This window comes from Phodopus roborovskii, unplaced genomic scaffold, assembly GCF_943737965.1.
Source record: "Phodopus roborovskii unplaced genomic scaffold, PHOROB, whole genome shotgun sequence".
In the NCBI taxonomy this organism is placed as follows: Eukaryota; Metazoa; Chordata; class Mammalia; order Rodentia; family Cricetidae; genus Phodopus; species Phodopus roborovskii.
Window position 1 is genome coordinate 19,856,334 of NW_026126460.1, and position 26,783 is coordinate 19,883,116.

The 26,783-nt window shown below is 51.7% G+C and overlaps 1 protein-coding gene across 5 annotated transcripts in view; it reads right to left on the reverse strand.

Moving 5' to 3' along the window:
• Positions 1–26,783, reverse strand: part of Tns1 (tensin 1) — a 170,060-nt gene that overhangs the window by 21,131 nt on the left and 122,146 nt on the right. For 2 of the 5 annotated variants that reach the window (XM_051190447.1, XM_051190443.1), the window contains exons 17-22: positions 20,784–22,313; positions 15,535–15,621; positions 10,678–10,874; positions 10,025–10,100; positions 6,390–6,482; positions 5,417–5,440 (exon numbers count right to left, since the gene is read on the reverse strand). In XM_051190447.1, the coding sequence (XP_051046404.1) occupies positions 5,417–5,440; positions 6,390–6,482; positions 10,025–10,100; positions 10,678–10,874; positions 15,535–15,621; positions 20,784–22,313 (2,007 nt within the window). The remainder of the gene's footprint in view (positions 1–5,416; positions 5,441–6,389; positions 6,483–10,024; positions 10,101–10,677; positions 10,875–15,534; positions 15,622–20,783; positions 22,314–26,783) is intronic. The other 3 variants (XM_051190448.1, XM_051190444.1, XM_051190445.1) reach the window with 3 other exon arrangements.

A 26,783-nucleotide genomic window follows, 5' to 3' on the forward strand; every position in this document is an offset into this window, starting at 1 on the left:
AAAGCTAAGAGAAAGCCCATAGCTGGAACAGAGCCATGCCCAATCAACCTAGGTGGTGTCTCTGTCCCAGCTGAGTGCCCGCGCCACTCTCCGGTAAACCCGGAATAAAAACAGCTCACCTGCCTAGGACAGAGGCACGTGAGAAAGGACAAGTCCTTTTAGTTCTTGTCGATTCTGGTTGGTCCACATTGGTCTTTGACCTCAACCCCCCTCCACCCTTGTACACTCCCTTCCTGGGGTGGGGGGGTGGGGTCACAACTCTTCTGCCTCTTCTAGTCTCCTAGGGAGCAGCTGACCTACAGGCCACCCAGCTGGGGAGGGTGCTGCATGGAGAACATTCCAGGAGCCCAAACCATTCCAAGTGGCTCCTGGCAGTTGAGAGCAAGGGAACACAAGAGTGACTTGACTCCCCAGCCGGGGGGGGGGGCTACCAGCTCTTCACCCACACTCTCAAGTACATCGCCTCACTGGGGAAAGATCTGGCTGAAGGAGAAGGGCCAGCATTGCCCACCCTAATAGGATGGAGACACAGGGGTGGGGAGAAGGTACAGCACTTGCCTAAGCCAGCAAGGCCCTGGGTTCTCTCCAGACCACGATAAATACATACAAAAATGATGTACCGAAGACACGGATGCCGCAGAAGAAAAAGGAAGGAAACTCCTTGAGCCCCAGATCTAGAGCTAGCATTAGGAGGGGGCCACATGTAGCCCCCCTCCACATCTCTGCTCAGACCTTCTGCCTCAGGGTAAGATCTCTGCCCTCCCCAGGCACCTCACCCATCCTTAGACCTTCAGTCCCTAACACAGGGCCTGGTGCATGGTGGGTGCTGGACAACTCCATACCAGGTCACCTGTTCTGATGCCCCCAAACACCATCACCAAGAATCTCAGAGTTTTCAAAGTCCAGAGTTCAATGTCTTCCTTTATGCCCAATCTGTCCTCACAGAACCACTGGGAACAAACAGAACCTGTTGTGGAAAGCCTCCCTGAGGTCCACCGTGACCAGCTCTCAGAGAAGGACTCTGTTCAGATGTTCAGGTGCCCCTTGTACTGTGTGTACCCACCAGAAGCGACAGTTCCTACATGCCGAAATAACACTGGCTCTCAATTCTGTCCCTCGTTCCTATGAGCCTGCTAGGTCATCTAACCCCACCCCACTGATAAAATGGAGTTCATACCACCTTCCTCTCAGCTGTTATGAATAGAAAAAAAATAATGTAACAGTGGCCCCCATATGGCTTGACTCTTGTCTGTTTAACCTTACTCCAGACCACACTCACAAACACACATGCACTGGCTCCATACACCTGTCTTCTTGGTTTCTAGTTTTCGGGGGGTGGTGAGCAAACAAGCTGGAGGCTGGGGGGATAGCTTAGTGGGGGACATGCTTGCTGCTCAAGGGAAAGGACCTGAGTTTAGATCCTATCACCTACATAAAATCTGGGGGCAGTGGCATGGGTCTGTAAACCCAGCACTGGGAGAGGAGGGGGGTGGGGACAGGAGGATCCCTGAAGCTCACTGGCCAGTCAGCTTAGCCAAAATGACAAGCTCCAGGTTCACCAAAAAGTAAGATGGAGATCAATAGAAGAAGTCACCCCACATTAACCTTGTCTCTGTCTCTCTCTCTCCCTCCCTCCCTCTCTCTCTCTCTCTCTCTCATACACACACACAGAGAGAGAGACACACACGCTGTGACATCCAAGCCCAGAGACCATGTATGTCATTCCCCTCATCTCCTTTATACCCAGGCTTCTCCAGGTTAATGTCACCTCACATGCACACCCACCCCACGTTACTTCTTTAGCCTAAGGTCTCACAAAGCTGTGTCCCCTCCTTCCCAAATGCTCCATACATAATTCTTATTCATATTCATGGCAATGCTCATGAGCTGAAGATACATATCTCATCCACTTTATTATCTCCCCAAAGACCGGCCCATTGCCTGCTGCACAACAGGCCCACAGAACAGTGACTGACTCAATGTATCAATGGAGAAAAGAATGCATGAATGTATTTAGCCCAGGGGCTTGAACAGAGCAAACATCCCTCAAATTCTTCCTTTTCCAGCTGAGGAATTCTGCCACTGATCATTTTTCCTCACAAGACTCTTTTTCTGAATTTCCCATCAAAGTATCAACAAGAACATCAAGCTTGGCTTCCAAGGGTCAACAAAGATTGTGGCCTGGGCTGACCCAAGAGGTGGCGCCTGAGTTAAGAAATGTTCAACTGGCACCCCAGCCTCAATGTCCTCCCCGCCCACTCTCAAGCTGGAAGCACAGGCCACCAAGCCTGGAAACAGGGGTGGGCTTAGACAGCACCCTTTGACTAGGAAACAGGAGGCCCAGAAATGCAGTCTGGCCCAACTGCCTCTTGGTTGTGACCTTGGGTGGGTCCCTCACCCCCACCATCCCTGAAAGCACAGGCATGGCTGGGTGGACCTCGAGAAAGCTTGCCTTCAAAATTCCTCTGTTGTGATATAAGGATGGATGAAAGGTAAGGAGCCTGAAGGCCGTGTAAGTAGAGAGTCATCTGTGAAGCACACTTAGGAGGTCTCACTTCAGCTCTGTCAACATTCACTCTTCTGAATAGCCACCCAAAAGCAGAACACAGCTCCAGGAGCCTGGATGCCTACCTGGTAACTCCACTCATGTACTGAGTTAGCCACCCACACTCAGGACCTGAGCCTCTCTGTGCTGACAGGCTGTGGGGAGCACTCTGGAGAAAGCATTTCCCCTGCATGGGGTTGGCAGAGAGTAGCCTTGACCCTCAACTTCCAAGATCTGCAGCCTCCATTCCGGCTAGTAAAAAAACAGCAAAAGGGTTTGGAGTGGTGGCTCAGCACTCTAGAATACTTGTTGCTCTTGCTGAGGACTTGGGTTCAATTCCCACCCGCACATGGTGTCTCATAACCACCAGTAACTCCAGATCCAGGGGATCCCACACCCTCTCCTGGCCTCCACAAGTACCAGGCACACAGTGCATACACACTGGCAAGATATTCCTGCATAAAATAAATAAATCTAAAAATTAAAATAATTAACTAAAAACATAAAGAAACCAGTGAAGCTTCTGGGAAGCCATGACCACCACACCTGGAGCAAAAAGCCAGCTGGGACAGAAACCAGGGCATTTGGTGCAGAGGAAAGTGAACCTAAGAAAGCCATAAAGAAAACTATAAAGATAGCCACACACAACCACGGACCCAAGGTGGAACCATCTAACATAGCACAGCTGGAGGGGACCTTGGGACTCACCTGTCTAACACATCCTGTGGAGATGGGGACACCCATGCCCAGAGACATGTGGGAGCCACGCAGGCCAGCATCCCTTAGTCCATGACCACCATGAGTCGTAGCTGGACTGCTGCCCTCCTGAGCTTACCTTCTTCTGACAAACAGGTCACAGCCCCTCTTCCCTCCCAGGCACAATGCCAGGCTTCCTCCAAAGCCAGGGCTAGGCTGACCTCAAAGCTGAGATCAATTGTGAACTCCTTGAAACTATTTTTCAAGGATCCAGTGAGACGGATCAGTGGGTGAAGGTGCTTGCCACCAAGCCCGACATGAGTCCTTAAGTTTGAGCCCTCACCAGGCATGGTAGAAGGAGAAAATGGATTCCCTTGACCTCTACACATATACCATGACACTCACATACCCATGTGCAGGCACATGCGCGCGCACGCGCGCGCACACACACACACACACACACACACACACACACGTAATAAATTTTTATAAAGTTATCTTTTGAAAAGGAAAGCAAGTGCTTCTCAGAACTGGGCATGGGTGTCCTGAGGCACTTTTGTGGGAGTGAGCCCATAACCAGCCTGCAATGCCACAGGTGCCTGGCTTTCAGAAAGATACATTTCCTGCCATTATATTGACAGGAAACAAGTCATGGACTCTGGGGCTGTGGCTATACACTAGTGATACTATCCCATTGGGGCTAAACCTGAAAAGTCTCTCACACTCACAGACTCATGTTTGAACACACAGTCCCCAGCTGATGGCACTACTCTGAGAGGCTGTGGAGCCAATAGGATGTGGGGAAGTAAGCCATTGAAGGGTGGCCTTTGAAGAGAATGCCCACCCGACTCCTGCCTCTTACTCTGCTTCCTAGTTTTCAATGATGAGAACAGCCTTCATCACACGCTCCCACAGTCATCAATAAGCTGCCTCACCATGCCATTCCTGTCTCAAGAGACCGAAATGTCCTCATCCATGAGCCCAAATAAACCATTTCCCTGAGTACTATCTGTCGGGTCCCCCGTTCAGGTCGCTGTCACAGAGATACAAAAAAAAAAAAAAAAGCCAGCTCATACCAAAAGCTGACACTGAGCCGGGTGTAGAGACATGCCTTCGATCCCAGCACTCAGGAGGCAGAGGCAGGCGGATCTCTGTGAGTTCGAGACCAGCTTGTTCTACAGAGCAAGTTCCAGGACATACTCCAAAGCTACATAGAGAAACCCTGTCTCAAAACTCAACACCAAAAAGATGAAGCAACAAAAGCTGACACTGCTTCTATCGAAGGCACTGTTGTGCCTTCAACACCCAGCAAGAGGAAGTCAGCTCTACACATTCAGTGCACAGGGCAGCTTCTAGAAGGACCTACACAGGCTTAAATGCCTGAGTGGCCAAGCGAGAGAAATCCTGCTCTCTCTGCCCCTCCCTGTCTGCCTCTGTGCACAGTGCACACCAGCCATGTCCCCCCGGGAGAGGAAATGTCACAAGGGGTAATTTTGTCAACAAGGTGGCACCATGCTGGCGCCTGGATACTAGCTGTGCCTGAACTGGTGCCCAGTGGCGACAAGTTTCCCAGGCAGCATTCAGGCAGTGCCCAGAGTGGCATCTCATTGTCAGAGGGTGGGGACAGGAAGGCTATGTGCCTAGTCACTTGAGAGCAGGTGAAGAAAGAGATCTATTCCCAGGCAGCCTTGTCAAGCTTCGTGTGAAAAGCCATCCCCAGACCTAGAGAGTGAGAGCTGCACACAGCAAAGTGCACTTACCTTCTGGAGGCTTAGTCACCTCCTCCCCCTCATCTTCCTCTGAGGGAGGAGAAGAGAGTCAAGAGGAGGAGAGGCAGGAAGGGAAGGCAGATGATAAAGATGAGAGGAAGATTCCAGAGGAAAAAGAGAAAGAGAGAAGTTATCAGGATTACATCTAGAGAAAGGATTTGCTGAAAACGGAGGCTGGACCCCTGAGTCCAGGGCCATGATGAAGCACTCAGGAGCCAGGTCCCAGCCTCCGCAGCCAGGGCTTGTGTGGGTCAAGCATCAGGCAGTGGCATGCTGGCTAGCCAGAGAAGGCCTCTGGCCCTTCATCTCTGTGATGACTGGGTGTCTGTCCATGCTCGCAAGTCCTAAATGGAGGCCGTGTCTCAGTGTCTGCATCGTTCACAAATGCATGTTACTACCCTCTTACCTGGCTGGATCAGTCTTCTGGTGACTAAGGAAGAAAGGAAAAGTTGACCCCCAAGAGCTCCAACTCAGCTTTAAAACTAGAGTCACCTTCTAGCTCAGCAGACTCCAAACTGCCATTAAAAGCCCCAGGACCCGTCTCCCTCCTTCACAGAAAGAAACTGGGAGATGGGCATAAAATTGGGGGATTGTTCTGGTAACCATGCATATCAGACAGTGGCCTGCTCCCAGACATGGTCATCCACCCCATATCCAATACAGGTGACTTTGATGTGGTTGGGGGCAGCCCAGAAAGCCCCCTAGAGCCAAGCTCCTACTCTTAGCAGCAGGGTCAAAGGCTGCTGACACTGGGCATGTGAACCCAGGGATGAGCATAGTCTGCTCCCAGGTACCAGGCACCTTTATAGGCAGAGGAGACCCAGGGTTGATGGTGAAATAGATGGGAGAGGGCAGACAGCATGGCTGCTGGGAAAGACTCATATGTCAGGCAAAACTTTGTGGGGTTAAAAATAACCCAAATACCTAGGTTCTAGCCTCTGATGTCACCAGGATGCTCAGCACAGGAGCCACTGGGCTGTAGTAGGAGTTAGGGGCTGTCACCAAATAGCAGGCATGGTTCTCTACTACACAGCTGTGTACACACACACACACACACACACACACACACACACACACACACACATGTGCAGGGACGCACACATGCAGGCTTCTAGCAGGGCTGATCACTTCCAACAAAACTGGAAGCAGATCTCAAAACCCTAAGGCTCAGAGAGCAATGGCAGGCAGGAAGAACACCCCAATGCCTGCAGAACGACCCCCACAAGCATCACTTCAGTGTGGCACACTGTCATGACCTCCTCATTTCCAGGAAGGTTCCCCCAGAGCCTCTGTGAGTACTCTGGTCAGAACACCTGCTCAGGCTACTAGGTTCTCCTGGCCTCCCTGGCCATTTCCCTCCCTCCCTTCCAATCACTCACCACCTGTGGGGTGCAGCAGGATGTCCGCTGGGTTGTGGGGTTTCAGACCCAGAGCAGACAGGGGTGTCTTGGCCAGACCTGGAGGAGAGCGCACTGTGTGGGAAGAAGATGGAGAAACCAAAAGTGAGGATGCACCATGGTAAGGCTGTGTACTGCTGAGGTCCAGGCAACCAAGAACCAGCCCTGAAGCTCCCTCCCTGCCCCTGCTGAGCTGGCTCCACTGTCCTTCCCTGGGGCTTAATAGCCACAGCACATTTCTTCAGTTTTCTTTGCCTTCGTAGAGAATATTATCTTCCCACTTGCTCCTTCCCCAGAATCCTCTAACACACACACACACACACACACACACACTCCTTGCAAACCAGGCATCACAGGCAGGGACCTCACCATCCTTGAGACACAGAAGCCCCAGGCCACATGGCCCCTTGAAAATTGCAAGAGAGGTCTTGTCAGAATGAGGCTTAGTACAGGAGTCTTGGTACTATGGGAGGAAAAACTAGCACTCTTCTCTCAAGAACACAGCTTCCTGGGTGAAATGAGGCTCCTCCTGACTGGCTCATCTGGGTTACAAGTGTCACGTATCACACAAGGTCGGAAAGGGCCACCCAGCTTTTTCCCCATCCGCCAAGGACTTTGAGCTGAGCGACAAGGGTGGTATCGTGCCCAGTCACAAGATAGCTCAATGGCAGCTACCATTATCCCAGCACCTCTCTGAGAAGAAGTCAAGAAATAAGGAATGGGACTCCTGTCAGGAAACCCAACAGTCAGGAGAAAACACAGCCCCTAAGGACATGCCCTATTCTCCACTGCTCTCAGTGGATGAGGTGTGGTCTTCATATGCCCAGGATCCAAACCAGGCTCCACCTGAAGTAACAAACAGCAACAACAAAGTACCATCCTTCAGTGTGAGCAGCAGGCACAGCTTACCTGTGTGTGTGCGTGTGTGTGTGTAGGTGTGTGTGTAGGTGAGCACCAGGGAACATCCCAGGTACAGATGAGACCTGCTTCTGTACTTTACCTTTTCTCTGTCCCTAGGCATCTCATGGGACAAATGTGTGCAACACATTTCCATGGCCGAGTCAGGCAAGGCCTTTCCTTGTTCTCTCCACATCATCTCACTACCCCATACTGCTCAATAGCACTTCTCTGTCACCCAAATGCCAGTTTCAATGGCATCACCATGAAAGAATGAGCTGCTCCTGTGAGCAGGGTTTATGGGAAATATCCCCATCCTCAGCTAACATCCGCTGCCCAGCAGGTGCAGCTGAGGGGCAGGGGACCAAGGAGAAAGGGTCAGGAGACCAGAAATAGTAGGAGCTTTGCTTGGTTTTTCCCCTCCACCCCATCTTTGGTTTCTCAGACCCAAGCAATGTGGCCCTTGGACTGAGGCAAGGAGTGGGCGGCTCTGAAGACAGGCGCCCTCTCCTTCCTGAGAGAAACATTCCTTGCATTTCTCCGCCTTCCAACCTCTCTCCCCAGCCCTAGGCATTTATGAAACTTATGACTTATATTTGTCCCGAGGGCACGCATGACCAGCCACTGATGAGGAGAGAAACAGTAGGACCCAATTCTGGTACAATTAACATGGCTTCCATTCCCAGCAGGGGATGCCCAGCCCTCAAGGCTGTTGGACACAGCAACGAGTGGAAGGAATTATAAAGGTAAAAGGTTCAGAACTAGTCACAAGAAGTCTCAAAGCCAGTTCTCGAGCAGAGTGCCCTGGGTCTGTACAACCTAGGCTCGAAGCTCAACCTGAGCGTTTGCAGTTGACTAATCTGGACTGGGCTGTGCTAGGTATGCAGGAAACACAGTGCAATTCAAAAGGTACAAACACAGCAAAAATGACATTTGAGTTTGTTCAGTATGTTGTTTTTGCTTTTGCTTTGCTTTTGCTTTTCTAAGAGAGGTTCTTGGTCTCAGACTTGCAATCCCCCTGCTTCAGCTTCCTGGATGATAAAATTACAAGTGTGCACCATCATAGTTGGCTCACTTTATTGATTTCTTTCGTTTTTGCTTTTGTTTTGCTTTTCGACAGCCTTGGCAGTCTAGAGCTCATTCTATAGACCAGGCTGGCCTTGAACTCACAGAGATCCTCTTGCCTCTGCCTCCCGAGTGTTGGGATTAAAGGTGTGCACCAGCAGCAACAGCTCATTTTTAAAATACCAATATCACTACCTCAATATTTTAAATTGGAGTTATATAAAAATACTTCTAATATTAATTTCATGGGTATACTTTGAAAGTAAATTCTCTGTGTGGTATGTTAGTGTGTGTGCACACAGGTGGTATGTTGATGTGTGTGCCTGCAGAATGCTACATCTTGTCTTATCTCTTTCCATCCTGTTTTTTGAGATTGGATCTGTGGATTCGGTGAGGCTATCAGTCAGCTCCAGGGGATTCTCTTGTCTCTGTACCCTAAAGCTGAGACCACCGGGTGCTCCTAGCTTTTTTGTGTGGAGGTGCTAAGGACAAAAATCTCAGGCTTTCATGATCATATAGCAAGCACTCTGCCCTCCAAATCATCTCTCTAGCACTCATAACATTTTTTATATTACACAATGTCTCAATAAAATATTAATACTGACATACTGACTACCCTACTGAATTGCCAATTTTTTAGATTTTGTAAAAAGTTGATTTCACTAGTGTCCTGACATGGGGGAATTTTAAGTGTGTGTGTGTGCACACACATGTGCACGCACATGCCCATGCCACACACACACTCGCTGTGTCCACTGGGCATCATCATCCCAGGACCACCACAGTCACAGCTTCTACCTCCCATATGCCTGGGATAATGATTCACACATGCAGGGCGCATTTTGTCTCTGTACAGGACAGCTATAGACCAGGGGATGCACAGCTAAGCTCAGTCACCTCTTCCTGCTGGCCTTGGGGACTAATGGGTAGCTCAGGCCAGTCCCGGTCTACCTAAGCACTAAGCATTATCCACTCTACCTTTTCTGCCACCCAGGCCTCTCACGGGGACCCCATTACTTCCTGGTATGACCCAATCACTTCCCCTTCAACAATCTCCCCCAAGTCCTCTCAAGGAATTTCCCCTACAGAAAGGGACACTGACCACCCTGGGGCTCATTCAGCTCTTCTGTCTGTCCTTCAGGGACTGGCCTCTCCAGTGGGTACTCTGGGGGTGTAAACCAAAATACCTTCCTGGAGGCCAAAGACAGCATGAGAGAGGATATATCCACCCCAGTTCTTTCTTAGTAGAAGAGGCAGAGGGTGCCTGAGATGAAGATGCCTGGATACGGATAGGCAAGGCATCAGAAACAAGAGCAAGGACAAATCACAATGTAACTTGAAAGAGGATTTCTCACCAGTGTTGCATGGGGTTAAAAAAATAATAATAATAACACAGAAAACTCCACAAGATGAGAGCCAGGACCTGCAGTCAAACTATATGGATGGTCTCATACTAGGGCTGAAGGTAGACAGGAGAGAACACAGAGGAAAAGAGTAGAGACTGGGCTGAGCTGTGGAGTGGGACGCAATCAATTCCAGCCCTTCCCTGACTCTCTCACTGCTCACCCCACACCTGGGCCAACCACACAGACTACTGAGGAATGTTGAAGAGGACACAAGGTGGAGAAGGACATAGGTTTAGCAGGTGCTCTTACCCCCACTGGGTGGCGGGCTGCTTGGGGTGGTCCCCTCCATCTCCTCAAAGGCCTCCTTGTAGCTGTGCAGATGGGGCTGCAGGAGGAGAGAAGGGCAGAGAGACGGGAGTCCTGAGGAGAGGCTCCCCTTCCGGTGATCCCAGGCACAAGGGCAGCAAAGCTTCAGCAAGCTCGGCAGCTCACACGTTCCCTGTCCAACCTGAGTCTCCACCTCACCCAGGGAAGCCACAGTGCTGGCCACTCGCTGCCTCAACCACTCCTTATTGGTGGCTGAGTATGGGAGTGGCTGTGTGCAAGGCCACACGAAAGCTCAGGCAGAACTGTGTCAGAACAGGGTGACAGAGCCCTGCTATGCTGGAGTCTCTGAGGGCGCACTTGGAAATGAGGGGTTTTAAACTCCCTGGACGTTCTTCTGCTCATGGAAGTTCAAGACCCACCCCCTCTACTGCTGAGATGGCTCCACGATGGATCAGTGTTAAACCAAGCTGGGGTACAAATGCTATGGAAGAGGGAGACCTTGGGTGAGGATTGGAGAGGGAGAAATCCCTGCATTTCCTGGTGAAGCAATAGCAGCTGACCCAGGAGCTCCTGGAGATGCACCATGGGATCTGTTTCCTGCTGAGGCCCCAGGACTCATCAACTCAAGGACTCACCTCTTTGGGCCGCCCTCCAGGATTGAGGGCAATGGTAAGAGCCAGCTCAGGGGAGACACACTGGACCGGGGAGCGGACCCCAGGACTACGGGGGGACGTGGCCTCTGGAGACTGGTTCTCATACTGTCCATCACTGGCTGCCCGTCTCCGGAGCGGAGCTGGGGGCTCTGCAGGCTGCCTTTCCCGAGCCTGAACCCCTGGGAGGAAAGGCAGGGTATGGAGAGTAATGAGTAGACTAAAGAATGATATGATCCCACTTAACAACATCCCCTCATACAAAGGCAACACCTCAGCTCGGGGGTGGGGGGGGGGGGCTGGGCTGGAGGGTAGAGGCTGCCCTCTGCCTTCAAGAGGAGTTTCTACACTGCATAGGATTTGGACCAAGAGCACAAAGGATTGATACAAGAAACAGATGTCGGCTCCTTCCAGCCCCTAGAGGCAAAAGGCCAGAGCTTCCAGAGGAGGGGAGGGAGGGTCTCCAAGGCAACTGCATCAACCAACAAGCAACATGGAGCCTTTGGGAAGGACTTTTGGAAAGGGCTAAATTGCATCATCTTGCACATGCTGCTCCCAGTGGGAAACAAAGGAATGACCAAGTCACACTCTGAAGTCTCCAGCCACACTGGCTTCTATGGCGGTTCTGATCTCGGGGCTTCTCTGGCTTTCATCCATTGCACCCCTGAAACCTCTACCCAGCTTCCCTATTGCAACCCCTCGTCAGCCTACTTCCTCCCATAAACCCACGGTGGCCACCGCCATGGCGGAGGCCAGGCTCCCATCATCCCCTACCCTGGCAAAGGGCAAGCAAATCTTCCTGTCCCCACTTCCTGTTTAGCCCACTACAAAGGCTGCCCATGTTAGCCTCACCCTGCCTCCTCCCCATTTTCTCTCCTCACAGCTGGGCCAAGGCATGGAATCTATTATTTCACTGTGCTGGCTTCCAGAATCCTAGAATACTGACTTCCAAGGTCCCAGGAGCCAAGGCCCAACCCTGAGAGTTGGCTCCTAGGCTAATTACCTTAAATTCTATCCCTGCCTCATCAACACTAGAACTAAGGGGCTTAGGTCACATGAGCTTGGGACATGAACACACACCTGGGACCCCTCCCCCCTTAGTCACAAGTGGGAGTGTGTACATATTCTCATGCATGTATAAACACACACATGCAATGCTGGCCTTTAGGAACAAAGCCAGGACAGCCTGGTACGACTCACCCTTATGTAGCCCAAATCCCCTCTCGTCCTCTATAGTGGGATCTGTACAGCCCAGGTGGTCCCTAACCCTTAGTTTTCCACAGCTACATATGGTTGCCATGGCCTGCACTGCCCAGGAAGCCTTCCTGCTTAACATGAACAGCAAAGTGCTGGCTGAGGCAGAACCACTTCGCTCACACCAAGTTGCTGTGGTCCATATGCAGGTGCTCATGATGGAGGCTCTGGGGGGCCCTCAGGGGACAGCGAGACTGGCTGCCAATGGTACAAGTTAGATGCTGAAGGTAGAAGGCACACCAGTGTCTCCACACTGAGCAGTTACTCAGAGGCAGTCCTGCCTATCTGCACAGTGGAGACCAAAACAGAGGGCATCCTGCTGGTCCCAAATGGCTCTGCTCAAAGCAGACAAGCCCCTAACCTCAGAATGCCCTGATTTCCAGGAGAGAAAAAAGAGGGTGTGTCATTCCGGAGCAGGGGCTGCTGGGAGAATCTGCAGGGAGTAAAGAGAGGAGGTGGCTCTGGACATCTGGAGCCACATCAGACTCTGCCAGCAACTCTGAGCTCCCAGAACTCAGGCAGCCCCTGGCCTCACCCCCCTCTTCTCTTTCCTCCAACCAGGCCCTGCCCAATTCAGGCCTCTGGGAAGTGTGGACCAGCCCTAGCCGTTTCTGGGCTCATTCCTGGCAGGAACATTAGAGGAAAGCACACACAGCCACTGCTTTTCTAATAATGTTGTGACACTGGGGCAACTTTACAAAATTTCTGGGGGTGCAGAGTTGAGTTCGCCTCCCAGGTAGGAGGGAACACATAAGAGCTGCCTTTGGGGCACCCCCACACTACCACCACCACAACCACATCATTCTCTGGCAATCTCTTTGCTTTTTCAAGAGTAGCCACTTCCTTGCCTGGGGGCCCTGTGTTGGCTTTTGAAAAGGAGGTCTGTTTCCACTGGAGTCGCCCTCGAGGAGGGGCAGAGAACATTGTCACCCATCCTTTCCTGTCACCCATCCTTTCCTGGCACTGCCTCCAGGCCCAGGGCCACAGGACAGGAGTGAGGGCCAGGCGAGGCTGTTCTGCATGTGTGGTGGGCCGCCAGTAGAGGACATAGACCTGCCCAAGGGAGACAGACACTTGAGAGCAAGTGTAGCTTCCCCCCTCCCTGTCACTGGCAGGGTGGCACATGGGAGTGTGAGGCAGAGGGGAAGAGCAAATACTCTCCAAAGAGCAAGGGGACTCCAGGACAGAGTTTCCCCTCACAGAAGAGGGAAGACCCCCACATTCCACTCCCACAGGGCTGACCATTCCCAGAGAGTGGCCCATGGCACCAGCAGCCAGCCGGGGCACTCGGTCTCGGAACACAGGGCCTCACTGTTGTTCCCTTGGCAAGCCCATAGCTAACCCAGAGTGCCTGGAGAGCCACAGCCCCTCTCTAGTCTCTTTCTATGAGGAGCCTGACACAGTAGAGGGGGAGAAGAGAGCTCCATTGTTCCTCAGCCAAGTGGTGACCCTGGACACCAGCTGACAGCCAGGGCCAGAGAGAGAGGGGGGGAGAGAGAGAGAGAGAGAGAGAGAGAGAGAGAGAGAGAGAGAGAGAGAGAGCGCACAGCCCTCTCACATCCCCAAAACTACAGAACATCAAAAACGGGCCTGCTCCCTGTGCAGACCTCCACTGAGGATTCCCTCAGTCTTCTGACCTAGCTTTCTCCCCAAGCCTTTGTTTGCTACATGCACACAGACAGAAGTTCTCTCTCTCTCTCTCTCTCTCTCTCTCTCTCTCTCTCTCTCTCTCTCTCTCTCTCTCTCACACACACACACACACACACACACACACACACACAGTATGTGTCTTAGCCTCACAGGAAGGGACACAGTACACTGCAGTAGTGTGGTTTTAGTGATCTGGCTGGTCCCTAACTTTCCCTACAACAGGCTTTAGGGCCAGAGGAAGCCGGGTAGAAGAAGAGAAACCATCAATGGCTCTGGAAGGTTCTCCCCAGCAGGCTGCTGAGTACTGAGAAGAGGAATGCTGTGATGGGAAGAAGGTGGCCTTTCAGCTCACGAGCCCCACACTCCTGTGTCAGCCTCTAAGGGCTGTTTTGCCTGGGACTGGCTGGCACCTGTCTTCCTCACCACCTTATGAAGACAGGTGGTCACCATAGCCTGAGAGCTGCCACTTACACCTAGGAGAAGAGATGAGTCAGCCTCTGCCCTCACTGCCCCCAAAGCAATGGTGTACCCAGGGGAACAGTTCTCTATCTAAAGTACCCTATGGGTCTAGACCTAATGACAGACACACACACACACACACACACACACACACACACACACACACTTTGGCAAAGCTCTGCCACTCTTTCAGAGTCACATGGATAAATACCCAGAGTCACAGTGACACCACAGGCATCAGCACAGACCTTTCCCATACTGGCCACCCCCACCCCCCACAGACCCAACTCTTCTTTCCAGCCTTCCGATTTCCAAAAGACTGGATTCCTCAGCTCCAGGTGATAGGACTGGGTTCCGGCCGCATGCCCAGGGCTCCAGAAGTAAGGGGATCCAGGATAGAAGCCACCTGCTGGGCCAGGGTACTAGAAAGCCACACGCGATCACACTAGCAGCTCCAGGGCAAGCCATGCCAGCTCCCCTCGGGACAGGTCCACTCTCCCATAACCTGAACAGACCCTGGGCCCAGCTTAACACTACATTTCCCACTGCTGGGCCAAGGAAAAAGGCAGAGGGGGGAAGGAAAGGGAAGGGACAACCTGACAGGACCATCTCCCAAATATCAGTGGACTGGGGCAGAAGGGTCCATGGGGCAACAGGCACTGCACTGCTATCCGGAGTGGAGGATCCCTTGCCTGGAGCCGCTCAAGGCTGTGGCATTGGAGAAGCCTGGATACATGGTCTCCTCCCTGATATTGGCCTTCAGGCAGGAATAAGCAAACCGAGGATGAGAGCCTAGCAGCCCGCATGTCCCAGCGGCTGGGGACACCAGCTGACACAGTCCTAGAATAAACTAACGGGAGTTTGATGTAGGACCAGCATGTCAGCAGTATAGCACCACGCCACATTTGCAAGGCAGGGCTTTCAGACTGGGAATGTGAGTGCTGAGCAGTGGGAGCACCAGATGGGCACAGGCAGGGTGCAGGCCATGGATCCTAGCATCAGAGGGCATTGTGTAGCAGTGTCTGGGCCACCTCTTCCAGTCTGACATGTGGTGGTCCCAGGGAAAACACAGCCTGGCTCCTCCAAGTCTTGGCCCTGAAACCCAAATCATCCCACCTGGGGTGGCTAGAGGATAAGCGTCCAGGACCCTCATGGGGCACCTCACTGGAAAGCCCAACATATCCCCACAGGGAGTTCCCATAATTACTTCGGACCCTGTGTCCAGCGGGCAAGGCCAAGCTAAAAGCGTCAGGCCTTCAGCCAAGCAGAAGGGAGGGGAAGCATAGGAGAGGGAGGAGGGAAAGAGGGCTAGGAAAGCAGGGAGAGGGAGGAGGATGAGGGAAGAAGGAAAAGCAGAAGCCACCTTATAGGAAAGGTGTAGGGGAGGCGGGAGAGACAGGAAGGTAAGAACGGTTTGGGGAAGAAGATGGGAGGGAAGCTGGGAGCTAAAGCAAGGACCCAGAGCCACACGGAACCCACCAGAGATGGAGGCAGATCGGAGCCGGTGGAGAGGAGAGGGTCGGAAGCTGCCACTCTGCCTCAGGCCCTGCAGTCTGGCATTGTACACTGTCCACCCACACCCCAGGGGAGCCGGCAGGGAGGGGAGGCACCAGGCATAGAAAGCACCCCACCAATGCCACAGGGGACAGGTGGACACAGAACACATTGAGAATGCAGGGGGACAAGGCATTAAACAACAAGAAACAGAACAAAAACAAAGAAAAAAAATCAGGGTTAGTCATTGTTCTGACTCCAGGATAGGGCCACACATTGGAGGGAGGGGTGGGGTGGGAGGGAGACGAAATGATAGGGTGGTCCAGGGCCTTTGCTCCTCTGAAGGGCAGGTAGCCTTCCTGTCTAACCCCAGTAGATGTCTGGGGCCTGGAGACTTCAGTTCACCTGCCCTCATAGTCAACCTAAGTCATCCAAGAGCCTCCCTTTCTCTCAAGGTCACCAACCCCTTCTGAAACCAGGATGACCTACCAGTCTAGACCCAAGGTCACACCCCTTGCATCCCTCAGCCCTGTGTAATTCAATCACACTAGCCTGAGCAATCCTCTCCCCACTGGAGCCACTGGGTACCACTAGTGGAGGCCTTGGGATAAACCTACAGGATGCTGTAGAAGGCCCCGCTGCATCTCTCTGTCCTCATCTTACTGATTAGAAAGCTGCCTTTATATCTCAGGGTCTACACCAGAGGCTGGTACTTCCCACCTGCCATCTATCTGGCCCACACCTGCTTCATTGCCCCCAACTTTGCTAAACTCCAACCTCTTCCCTTAGTCACTGGCTGTTAGAATGTGACCTTCTCAGAAGCCTCACAGGCATCTTACACTGAACTCCCTCTCAGCCAGCTCCTCCCAAGTTGTCATGTCATCCAGGAACACATCTATTATTTAGTTGTTCGGGACAAGGACCTATCTTTGTTCTTTTCTTACATCCCACATATAGTTGACTTGTAAATCTCCCTGGCTGAACCTCCCAAATAGTCTACCATTTTCCTCCCATCTCCTCACTTCCATGCCGATCGATAGCAGCAGAATCCGATAGGACCTCCCTCCTCCCATCTTGGCCATACAGATACTTTTAGAAGCCAGGTGATGTCACTGTTTGGACCAAATCCTTTCTAAGGCTTCTCAGAACACACACACCAAAACTCCAAGTTCTTAGGATCACCAGCCAGACCAAATTTAAGCTGGCTCCATTCCCATTACCTCTTAGACCTCATGCGGGTCACTCTGCTCCAGCCATTCCAAGCACACTCCTGCCTCAGGGGCTTTGCACAGACTGCTCCAGATAATTCGGTCGCTCAGTGAAGCCTTTCCTGACAGTGTCAAGCACCCACTCATCTCCCATTTCTGCTCTGCACATCTCTGCCTTATCTTTAAGGCAGGTAACCTTCCACCTAAAATATTATAACATTTCAGGGGCCAATTCTGCCATGAAAGTAAAGGTTTTATTGGTTGTCAACATTTTCCAAGGCCCTAGACTACCAAACAGCCCAGATTAAAGCTCGTATTGAACAATGAACTGAACGATGGGCCTTGAACTCAGTCAGCCCTGTATGCAGAGCGAACTATCAAAGCTGTTTCTCAATCCAAACCCTACAGCTTGCCACCAGAATTCCACTCCATTTTTCTCCAGCCGACTCAGTTTTATGAAGTATCCTGAACTCTTAGATGAGCCGCAATGCTCACCAGGTTCCCGGGCTCCCATCACTTTCTTTCTCTTCTTTCTTCCTTCTCCCTCTTCCATCTTCAGCCCCCTCCATCTCTCCCTAAAAACGTGCCCACAACACTTACCATTACAGTTTCCGATGCCCACCTCAACAACCACTCTGTCCCCTTTTATCATAAAACCACTCCAAAAAGTAGATGGCAAGCTGTCTTCACTCCTCTTCCACGCCCTCCCCCATCGCTCAGGGTCTGGCTTCTGTCACCAGCACTCAACTGAAAAGATGCCTTTGAAAATCCCCAGTGTACCTCACTGGCCAGCAGGACGCGTTTCTCTCCCACCCCCCAACTCCATAATCCCACCCTTTCTCCTTCAACCCCTTCCCCATCTTGACTTTGAACGACACACTGCACCGGGCTCCTCTCGCCACTCCGAGCACTCATACTGAGATTCTGCTACGCCTTTGTTTCCCTTGTGGCCATTTTCCTGAGTTTTCTCTCTTCTACATGCCTATGACACAGACCCCCTCCAAATTCATTAACCTCCACCCTCAGGAGAAGATTCTAGAATCTATAGCATTTCAACCCATACACCTCCATAACTGGAGAGCCTCCACCACCTCAGCAGAGCCCTGCAACTCCATCTCCTACCATGTCAGTCTCCTCTCTCACCCTCTGTGGGTCTCTACCTTCCTAAGGCTGTGACACTTTAATACAGTCCCTCATGTTGTGGTGATCCCCCAACCATAAAATTATTTTCATTGCTACCTCCTAACTGCAATTTTGCCGCTGTTATGAACTGTAATATAAAAATATCTGACTGCATGATATCTGATATGCAAACCCTGTGAAAGGGTCATTCAACTCCCAAAGGGGTCAGAACCCATAGGTTGAGAACCACTGCCTTAGTCCATCTTGAGTAGACCCCCTTCCCAATGGTCCATTTGTAAGTGCATTGGTTCTGCTCCCTTAGTACTCATGGCATCATCTAGTGTCCTCCATGACTAAAGTCAGTACTCTAAGCCAGAGCTCCATCACCAGGGCTATCTGATAAGCACCCAGCATCCTCCAGGTCAAAGTCACTGCTTTGCTGCCTTCCTGCTAGGACCTACCAGGCACACCTCCAGAAATACCACTCTGATCACGGATCATTCTCCAGACTAAACCACCTAATGATTTTTTATGTCACTGCCCAGCACATCCAATCATCTCAGTCTGAAATTTAACACCATCCCGAGACAGGATGGCAGCTGCCCTTCTTGCTCCATAGCTGCTCACTGTTCTGCAAACATGCCTTATGCCCTACTGAGAACTCACTCTACCCAGGAACCTCACCCACTTCCAGAATTACTATACTCATCATGGCTGAACTGTCTACCACACTCCACAAGCCGCCGCTGACTTCCAACATCTCTTGATAGTAACGATCTCTCCATTTCTCCCTCATGGAGTTGTTTCCATGGGCTCTTATTACAAATAACTTCATCCTAAAATTCTAGCTTGCTCCTAAACCTGACTCCTTAAGGATAAGATACACATCTGTCTTCTGATAAGGGCTGAAATCTCCACCTCTAGAAGCATCAGATATAGATCCAACCAATCACAGAATCAGTAGCATGAGATACCTCTCATGGACAGATCCCCCCCCCCACCAGACTCTTATTTCTTTTCCTCGTCTTATTGCCCTGGCTGGAATATCCAATCCAATATTAGATGACAGCAGTAGGGACAGTGGATGTCTAGAAACTATAGGTTTCTAGTTAAAGAAACTGCCACTACATTCTCAGAACTTAACACTGAAACCAGACAGAGGGGTGGGTGGGTCCAAATGGAATGAATTAGGACCCAGTCCTGGGGAGCAGAGACCAACCCAGGAGGAAAATGAAGACTGGTGGGTTGAACTAGGGAAGACAAGTCAAGAGAGCCTCTCCTACAGATCTGGGCTTCCCAGGTAACTCAATGGATTCTTACACTCCAGCTTCTCGCAGCAGAACATACACTAGGCAGACAGTGGCAGTTCAGGAAGTCTATAAACTCTGGCTCCCCGAATGTTCTACACACTGGATCTTCCTGTGTCTTTCCCTGCATAAGCCACAAAAAGGATGCTAGGGACACTGTGAAAGCAGAACCTTCCAACACAAGAAATTCTTTTCCTGACAGGGCATGGACCAAACAGGGAATTTTATAGGCCTGGTGACCAGATAAAACTGTCCCCTCTGAAGCTCATCTTATTTCCTGGCTGAGTCGCTTGTAGTTGATGGAGTTCGGTAAGGGAACAGAGACATGGTGCCAACACCTCAGTGGCTACAGAGTACAGAAATTGACAGTGAAACTTTAGACAGCTGGGAGGGGAGAGAACCTAAACGGAGACCTGATCTCTACCCCAATACCCAGCCTTGGGTCCAACCCAAGAGTCAATGGTCAGTTGAAGTGCTTCCCCAAACCTACATCCATCCTTCCCAGGGAGGGCGTCTCCTCCTGCCTTGCAGATAGCATGGTGACCCAGCTGCCCCTAAATTTAGGAAAAGGACCAAAGGGCAGAGCCAGCTGCCTAGCTTCCTCTTCTCCACAAGGTACCCCACCCTGTCAGCAGAGGGACTGGGCACAAGACTCATCTCACCACCACAGTCACTGGGCTACTCCTAACTGGGCTTCACCTCACAACCAAGACAACCATTTTGTTGGATGCAGTATTTCCCACCCACTTTGACAGCCAGCATCACCAACTGGGGCTGTGGGTTAGGGCATCCCATGCTTGGGCCTCCCAACATGGCCCCTGACCCTGGCCTTTTCTCCCAGAAGTTCCTCTGCAGATCTCTCTCTCTCTCTCTCTCTCTCTCTCTCTCTCTCTCTCTCTCTCTCTCTCTCTCTCTCTCTCTTGAGTCAACCGTACAGAGTAGGTCTAAGAAAGAATAGAACAGCTGAACTAGGAAGACCTTAGCCTCACAAGCCTCATTAAGTCACTATCATGGTGAACATCAGACAGTCCTACTGTTTCAGGGTACTCTCACACTCCTCCTGGGATGAACTCAGGGAGAAATAACATCTAAAATCCTCCCTCTAGCCTTCTACTACTGTCCCAAGGCCCTGAACTGTGAGTACAGTGAATATTTTAGCAGTTGCATAGTCTCCCCTCAGCCTTAAAGCAACTACCCTGTAAGTCATTGCCTCCAGAAAGCCTTCCCTGATTGACTTAGGTGGTAAGCTTTGTACCGGGACCTTGGTTCTGCTCTGCCACTGCACAATTTGTCATCTGTTAGAGCCACCTATGTACCTATTTCCTGCTCAAACTGTGAACTCCCTAAGGACAGGCATGGATAAACACTGATCTTTGTGTCCTAATGCCTGGCTTAGTGCCTAATAGATGATCTATACAGGAAGGGATGGCTGAATGAACATTCCCAAGACCTCCCCAGGCTGAAACAGAGCTGTCAAGGTCCCTAACCTATGCTGTACCCACCTCTCTGCCAATAAACCACAGAGACCAAACAGGGGAGAGCATGGGGAAATAGGGAGAGGTTTCCCAGGTCTCATGGTCTCCAAAGCTGTTGTTACCTGCTACCCGGTGGGCTACCAGCCCTTCCAGGTTCAGCGGCTCTTCCTCTGGAGTTCGGGAGGGGTCTGAAGTAGTTTCCTTTGGTGAGAGCTGAGGCTGAGTGATGAGACCAGGAAGAGAGGCTGGGGGCTCCTGAGGACCCGGAGAGCTATGGGGGCTTGGAAGGAAGGTAGAAGAGGCTGGACTCTTTGGACGGAAACTCTGATTGGATCCAGCTGAATGTAACTGATAATCGTAAGGTGAATAACACCTGCCTGAAGAGACCAGCTCCGGGGTTCCCAGGGAATGCCCACTAGGGATATAGCCAGATCTGGACTGGGTCAGCGGGTGTGACTGGCGGGAAGAGCCCAAGAGGGGCTGGGAAGCAAGTGGGGAAGCCCCTGGCCAGGCCCCAGGGACACTCTGGGACTTATGAAGAGGGGCAGCTGCTGAAGCAGGCTCCAGGTCCAGCATCAACATATTGAGGGCTTCAATGGACTGCTCGATCTCCTGCTGGGAGGCTGCCCTTGGGAACTCTGGGAGAGCAGGTACTGGGGTTTCCGCTGACAGCTGGGGGCTAGGCTTGCTGCTGGCAAGACTCTGCTGTGGGGCTCTTTCCTGCTGGCGGGGAAGTGGGTGAGGCTGCTGCTGCTGCCATGAATTCAGCCCCCTCTGCACAGCCTCTCGGCTGCTGCCCCCACGGACTGGAGCTTGGGGCAGCTGGGGCTCCACATCTGGAAAGGACTGGGATCGGAAAAGACCACTGGGATCATAACCACAGTGGGCGCTAGTCACTTGTTGTGACCAGACTGGGTGGGGTCCCTCGCGCTGGTAGCCAGCTAAACCCTCCTGAGCAGAGTAGGAGGGTCGAATGGGGGCTGAGTGACTGCTGTGGACAGGCGCCATCCTGTTGGCAGACACATAAGGGTAGCCTCCACCATTGAGCATAGGTTCTGTGGAATAGGACTTGTCCAGACCATTGGTCAGTGGGGACATGGTCTCTGGGTATCCACTTTCGCTGGTGTTGGTGACGCCATCGAGGGAGGACAGTGTGCCCATGCTGCCCCCACTCTGCCCATCCTGGATGGGCAGTTCATCATCCAGAATGTCCGTCTCCCGCTCTGATGCCAGAGTCCCACCATTGACATGAACCTGGGCTGGGACAACATGGCGGCCAGGGGAGGACACTGTTGGGCCCCCATCTGGGTGGGATCTGAGTTGCTGAGCCCGGTACATGGCGCCTTGCTTCTCTCTATCTACACCAAAGCCACTTAGCAGGCGATCAAGCTCCTTCTTCTCCTGGGGACTCAGGGCAGCAGGGGCAGTGGTAGCTCCAGAAACAGGCTCATCAGTCTTGTCTGTCTTGGTGGAGGCTGTGGAGTTGCCAGAGTCGCTGCTCACAGACAGTGTGTGTTCCACGTGGTTGGGAGTGGCTGATAGGGCAGGCCGTGCAGTAGTGACAGGTCCTGAGCTGCCATTCAAGGAATCCTTCTTCTTCACTTTGGCATATAGGCTCCCATCCAATGGCCCTTGAGTGTGACCCACCACTTCTACAAGGACAGCAAGAGAGATAGCAGACAGCACACGTTACCAAAGGTAAACCCGTTCATCAGTGACATCCCCCGCCCAAACCCCTGAACCCCAAACCTCATCTCACTACCCTGAAGAGGGCAAAGGGGTATATACCAGCCCCCCTGACCAAGCTCTTGGGAGGAAAGCCCTCAATTGCACTCCACTTCAAGTGAGGTACAACATAAGATGTTCAGACTGGCCCAGGCCAGTGTCCAGCTGTTCCAAACCAGAGTAGCACAAATTACTCCACGAACCTCAGCAACCTTCGTTTTTAATATGAGGGTGAGAGGCTAGGGAGATGGCTCAATGGGGAAAGCACTTTCTGTACAAGAATGAGAAGCTGAGTTCAATCCTCAACACTCACATTAAAAAATAAATAAATAAAATAACCCCTGGGTCAAGCAGTTTAGCCAAATAGAATCGGCAAGCTATAGGTCTAGTGAAAGATCCTGTTTCAAATAGTAAGGTGGAGAAAGACTGAGGGGAAGAAGAGGCAGCGTTGATCTCTGGCCTCCATGATGTACACACACACACACACATAAAATAAAATAAAAAAGACAGTAACAGAATCATGTTGAATCATATAAGACAACCCCTAACCACAGAACTCAAGATACTTCCAGCTGAATGTGCCAATACCCTATAATGTGTCAGATATACTGGGAACCATGACCTCCGTCACCATGAACACCATTAGTTAATGAAAGGGAGCATCCCGGGCCTACTCAGCCCCTACAGTACCCACTTCAGGAAGCTTCCTCTGCTTTCATTCCTAGGAGTCCTGCCCTGGGCTCGAGGCAGCAGGGCCAGGAGAAGAGGCATTACCTCAAACACAAATACATAGGAGTTTTAAGTCTGGAGACCCAGACCTCCCCTAAATATAGCCTTCAAGCAGCGGAGCCAAGGAGAGTCCCAAAGGATAGCAGGGAGCCTGTAGGATATGGAGGTATAAATACATAGACCCAAGCACTCCCTTCATAGAGGGGATCTGGACAGTTCCAGGGGTGGTGGGGGACTGGGCAAGATCCAGACATGCTCAGTGCTGGGCTGGGCAAGGAGACTGAAGTCAAAGTTAAAGCTAAAACAAACCAGCCCTGGCCTTCCACAGTGTAGTTTAGTTCAATACAAAGAATTTGCCAGAACAGTTCAGACAATGTCATTCTTCCCTCCCACTGTCACATTTCCAGAAGTTTCTCCATATTTCTCCCAGAACACTATTCCATCCTCGTGGATCCCTAGTCCGTCACCAGCAGGCTTAACTCAGGACATACAGGCCTCTAAGGAAGGGAAGGCAAGTCAGGATGGGACTGCAAGAGGCTCCCCAAAACAGGCACTCAGATCCCTGTAGCTCAGGGAGGTTGCACAATGGGGCTCCAGCAGTCCCCATGCCAAACTCCTAAGGAGTGGGGCAAGGGAGAGTATGTGGGGTGCTAGGGCCAGGCCAGAGCAGTAGTGGAAACATCTGAGGTATGAAGTCTTAGGGGTATCCTTTCGTCTGCAGACAGCACTGGAGACCCCCCCCCTCCCAAGAGCAACACTTTCTCTGATAGGAAAAAGTGAGTGCTGAGTGGCTTGGGGCCAGAGGACTGACTCAGAAACAAGGGCTGCCCCGCCCCTGCCCAGACAGTTCAATGACTTCACACCATAAGGAGTCAGCAGCCCAGCCCCAGCTCTGCTACCCCCCCCACACACATGCATACCTCCTCTCCTAACTCTGCAATCCAGACCCTAGGTATCAGGGGAAAAGACACTTCCCAAATGCTGCGCCCACTCCAGCCAGGACCCTCCAATGATGCACAAAGCCAGACACAAGAACCATGAGAAACACACATGCCGTAGAAATCAGTCGGTCAGACACACCAAGATGTGTCCACACCGAGGGCCGAGAAGCACAGTGGGAAAGCGGGGTCTGTTTACATGTCCAAACACAAGTCGCTGCAAGAATGCAGGACCCCAGACATGCTCCTAGTCACTTCACACATGCAGCAATGCAAGATCTGTTCCTCAAGGAGGATTGTGCTTCCAGGAAAGATGGAGAAGCAGAGAGAATCCATTTTCAAATATGTGGTATCTGTGAAAGCTCCCAGAGAGAGCTTTAATTTACTTTAAAGACCAAGAAATCTGCATTTCACAGCTTTTTTTCTTACATTACTTACACACACAGAGAGAGAGAGAGAGAGAGAGAGAGAGATAGATAGATAGATAGATAGAGAGAGAGAGAGAGAGAGAGAGAGAGAGAGAATAAACACACAAAAGGCAGGAATAATCCAAAATAAATATTTAAACTTAAAGCCGCAAACACTTCAAAAAGTACAAATGATCTTGCCATGCCCAAGAATTATCCCTCAGGCCCAAAGAGAGCCACTGGAAACAAACCCTCATATAGAAGATTATGGCCCAAAACAAGCGGCCATACGACCACAAAACAGGAATGCCTCCAGCAATGCTCCCGTATGAGAGGGCCCACATGTCACTCAAGAGCTCTCAGAGACGCTGGCCAGACAAAGCACTCCAAACTGCCACACGTGCTTCTCAGGGGCACAGAGTTACATCTGGCCTCAGTTTCCACTCAGGCTTTAGGATCTACTCAAGCAACCAGCTGACACAGCAGCATGTTTTGCCTGACAGCCGGGGCTTCCGAGACTGTGGCCTGAGAGTACCACCAGACTAGACTTCTAGAGACTTAGGTGGGCCCCGCATGGCTGCCTTTCTGTCTTCCTTGCCTTTATCTCCAAAGGAGTAAAGTATAGAATCAGGAGGCGTCCCCCGGCCCTGTCTCTATGAGAACTGGTTCCCTATTTACTAGAAGCTTTCCAGGGAAGACAAGTACCAAAACCAAGGGCTGTCATCAACAGAGATTTGTGAAGTGGTGGGTCCCTTGGGCCAGTGGGCAGCAAGGGCTGCCTTCCCTCCTCTGAGTCCAGGCAGCTGCAGGCCCTTCCACACAAACAACAGAACAGACGCCACTGTAGCCCTAAGGCCAGGGCTCCTCTTGAGCTCTACACAGCTCCACCTGCCCTGCTCTGCAGCTTCTTCACTCAGCTACAGTGTTCATGAGAGCCACTGGGGATGATGGGATGGATCTTGAGAGCATCCAAGGCCATCCCAGAACCTACCCAGGAGTTTGGAAAAGAAGAGCATTCTCCAGCGCACGCAGGAGCATGCAGGCTGATTCACAGCACCTAACCCCTGGCCCCTCCTTTCCCCCTCTTAGCCAGTCTTCACTCTGCATTGATTTTGAAAATGTCAATATTAAACTTGTTCTGCCATGTAATGTATCTCACGTGGGCTATTGTTCTCAGTAACTGCCAAGCCACTGAAAATCGAAGAGGTGTAAATTATTTAATTAAATACTGCTTGTGCAATACAAAGGCAAACATCTCTCGCCATCCTCCAGGAGAGGGCTAGTTGCTCCTGGCTGCCTTCTGCTGCCCACAGTGGCCCCGCCCTCTGACCTACCAAGGTACCTTCATTGAATGGTCCTCTACCTTGTAACATGGGCAAAATCAAGGGCATGCAGGCCTGCCCAGGCCCAATCAGGGTTTCAACTGAGTCAGTGAGCAATACTCGACCCGTGGAACATTCTCACCCTCCTCCTCCTCTTAGGGACACCGAGGTCAGTGCCTCCAGCCCCCCATGCCAGGCCACTCACTGCCTCCCTCTTCCCACCACAGTCACATTAAAACCTATTTAGCAGGACCACAAGAAGCCGGAACACAAGGCTGGTTTCAATCCATCAAAGCAGGAAGGGCAAAAGAGAAAGCAGACACCGGAGGATAGGAGTACGATAAAGTGGCAGGGAGGAGAGAGGGGCCTGGGAGGGGCAGGGGGAGGGGGATCTAAGATTCACAAGCCGAGGAGTCACGGAACTCAGCACATCCAAGGCCCAGCAGCCAACACAAGCATTTCATGTAAAGCCCCCTGAAAACGGAAGAAGGCTGTGACTCAGAAAGGTCTGGCTAATAGGAAGGGTCTAGCTGGGAAGGGTCATGGGTCCTGGCCTGGTGACAACAGAATACAAAGATTAGCAATACCAGACACCCAGATTGCTATCAGTCCTGGGCAGCAAGCCCCTCGGCCCCCGAGCAGGCTGGCAGGGTACCCTCTTCTGTCATGGGCTGTGTCCTGTTCATTTTTCCAGGAAACTGACAAGCTCACGGTGGAACCAAGGGCCCTACTCGTTTCATCTGACTGTCTGCTCCTGCTCGCAGCCACTGGGAGAGGGACTCAGCCCTGGATACTGTTTGGTTGCATGCACTGAGGGGCCCTTGCTCCACCAGGGCAGGCATCCAGATGGGGGAGTCAGGGTTTTGGAAAGATCTGAGGAAAATCCCCAGCTGATTTGGATGTGGACCCATGTGCTGGGGCTCCCTCCCAGGATACGCCAAACACTAACAACAGTACCACCACAGGCCAGGACACAGAGGGGGCAAGGCACGTCATCTGAT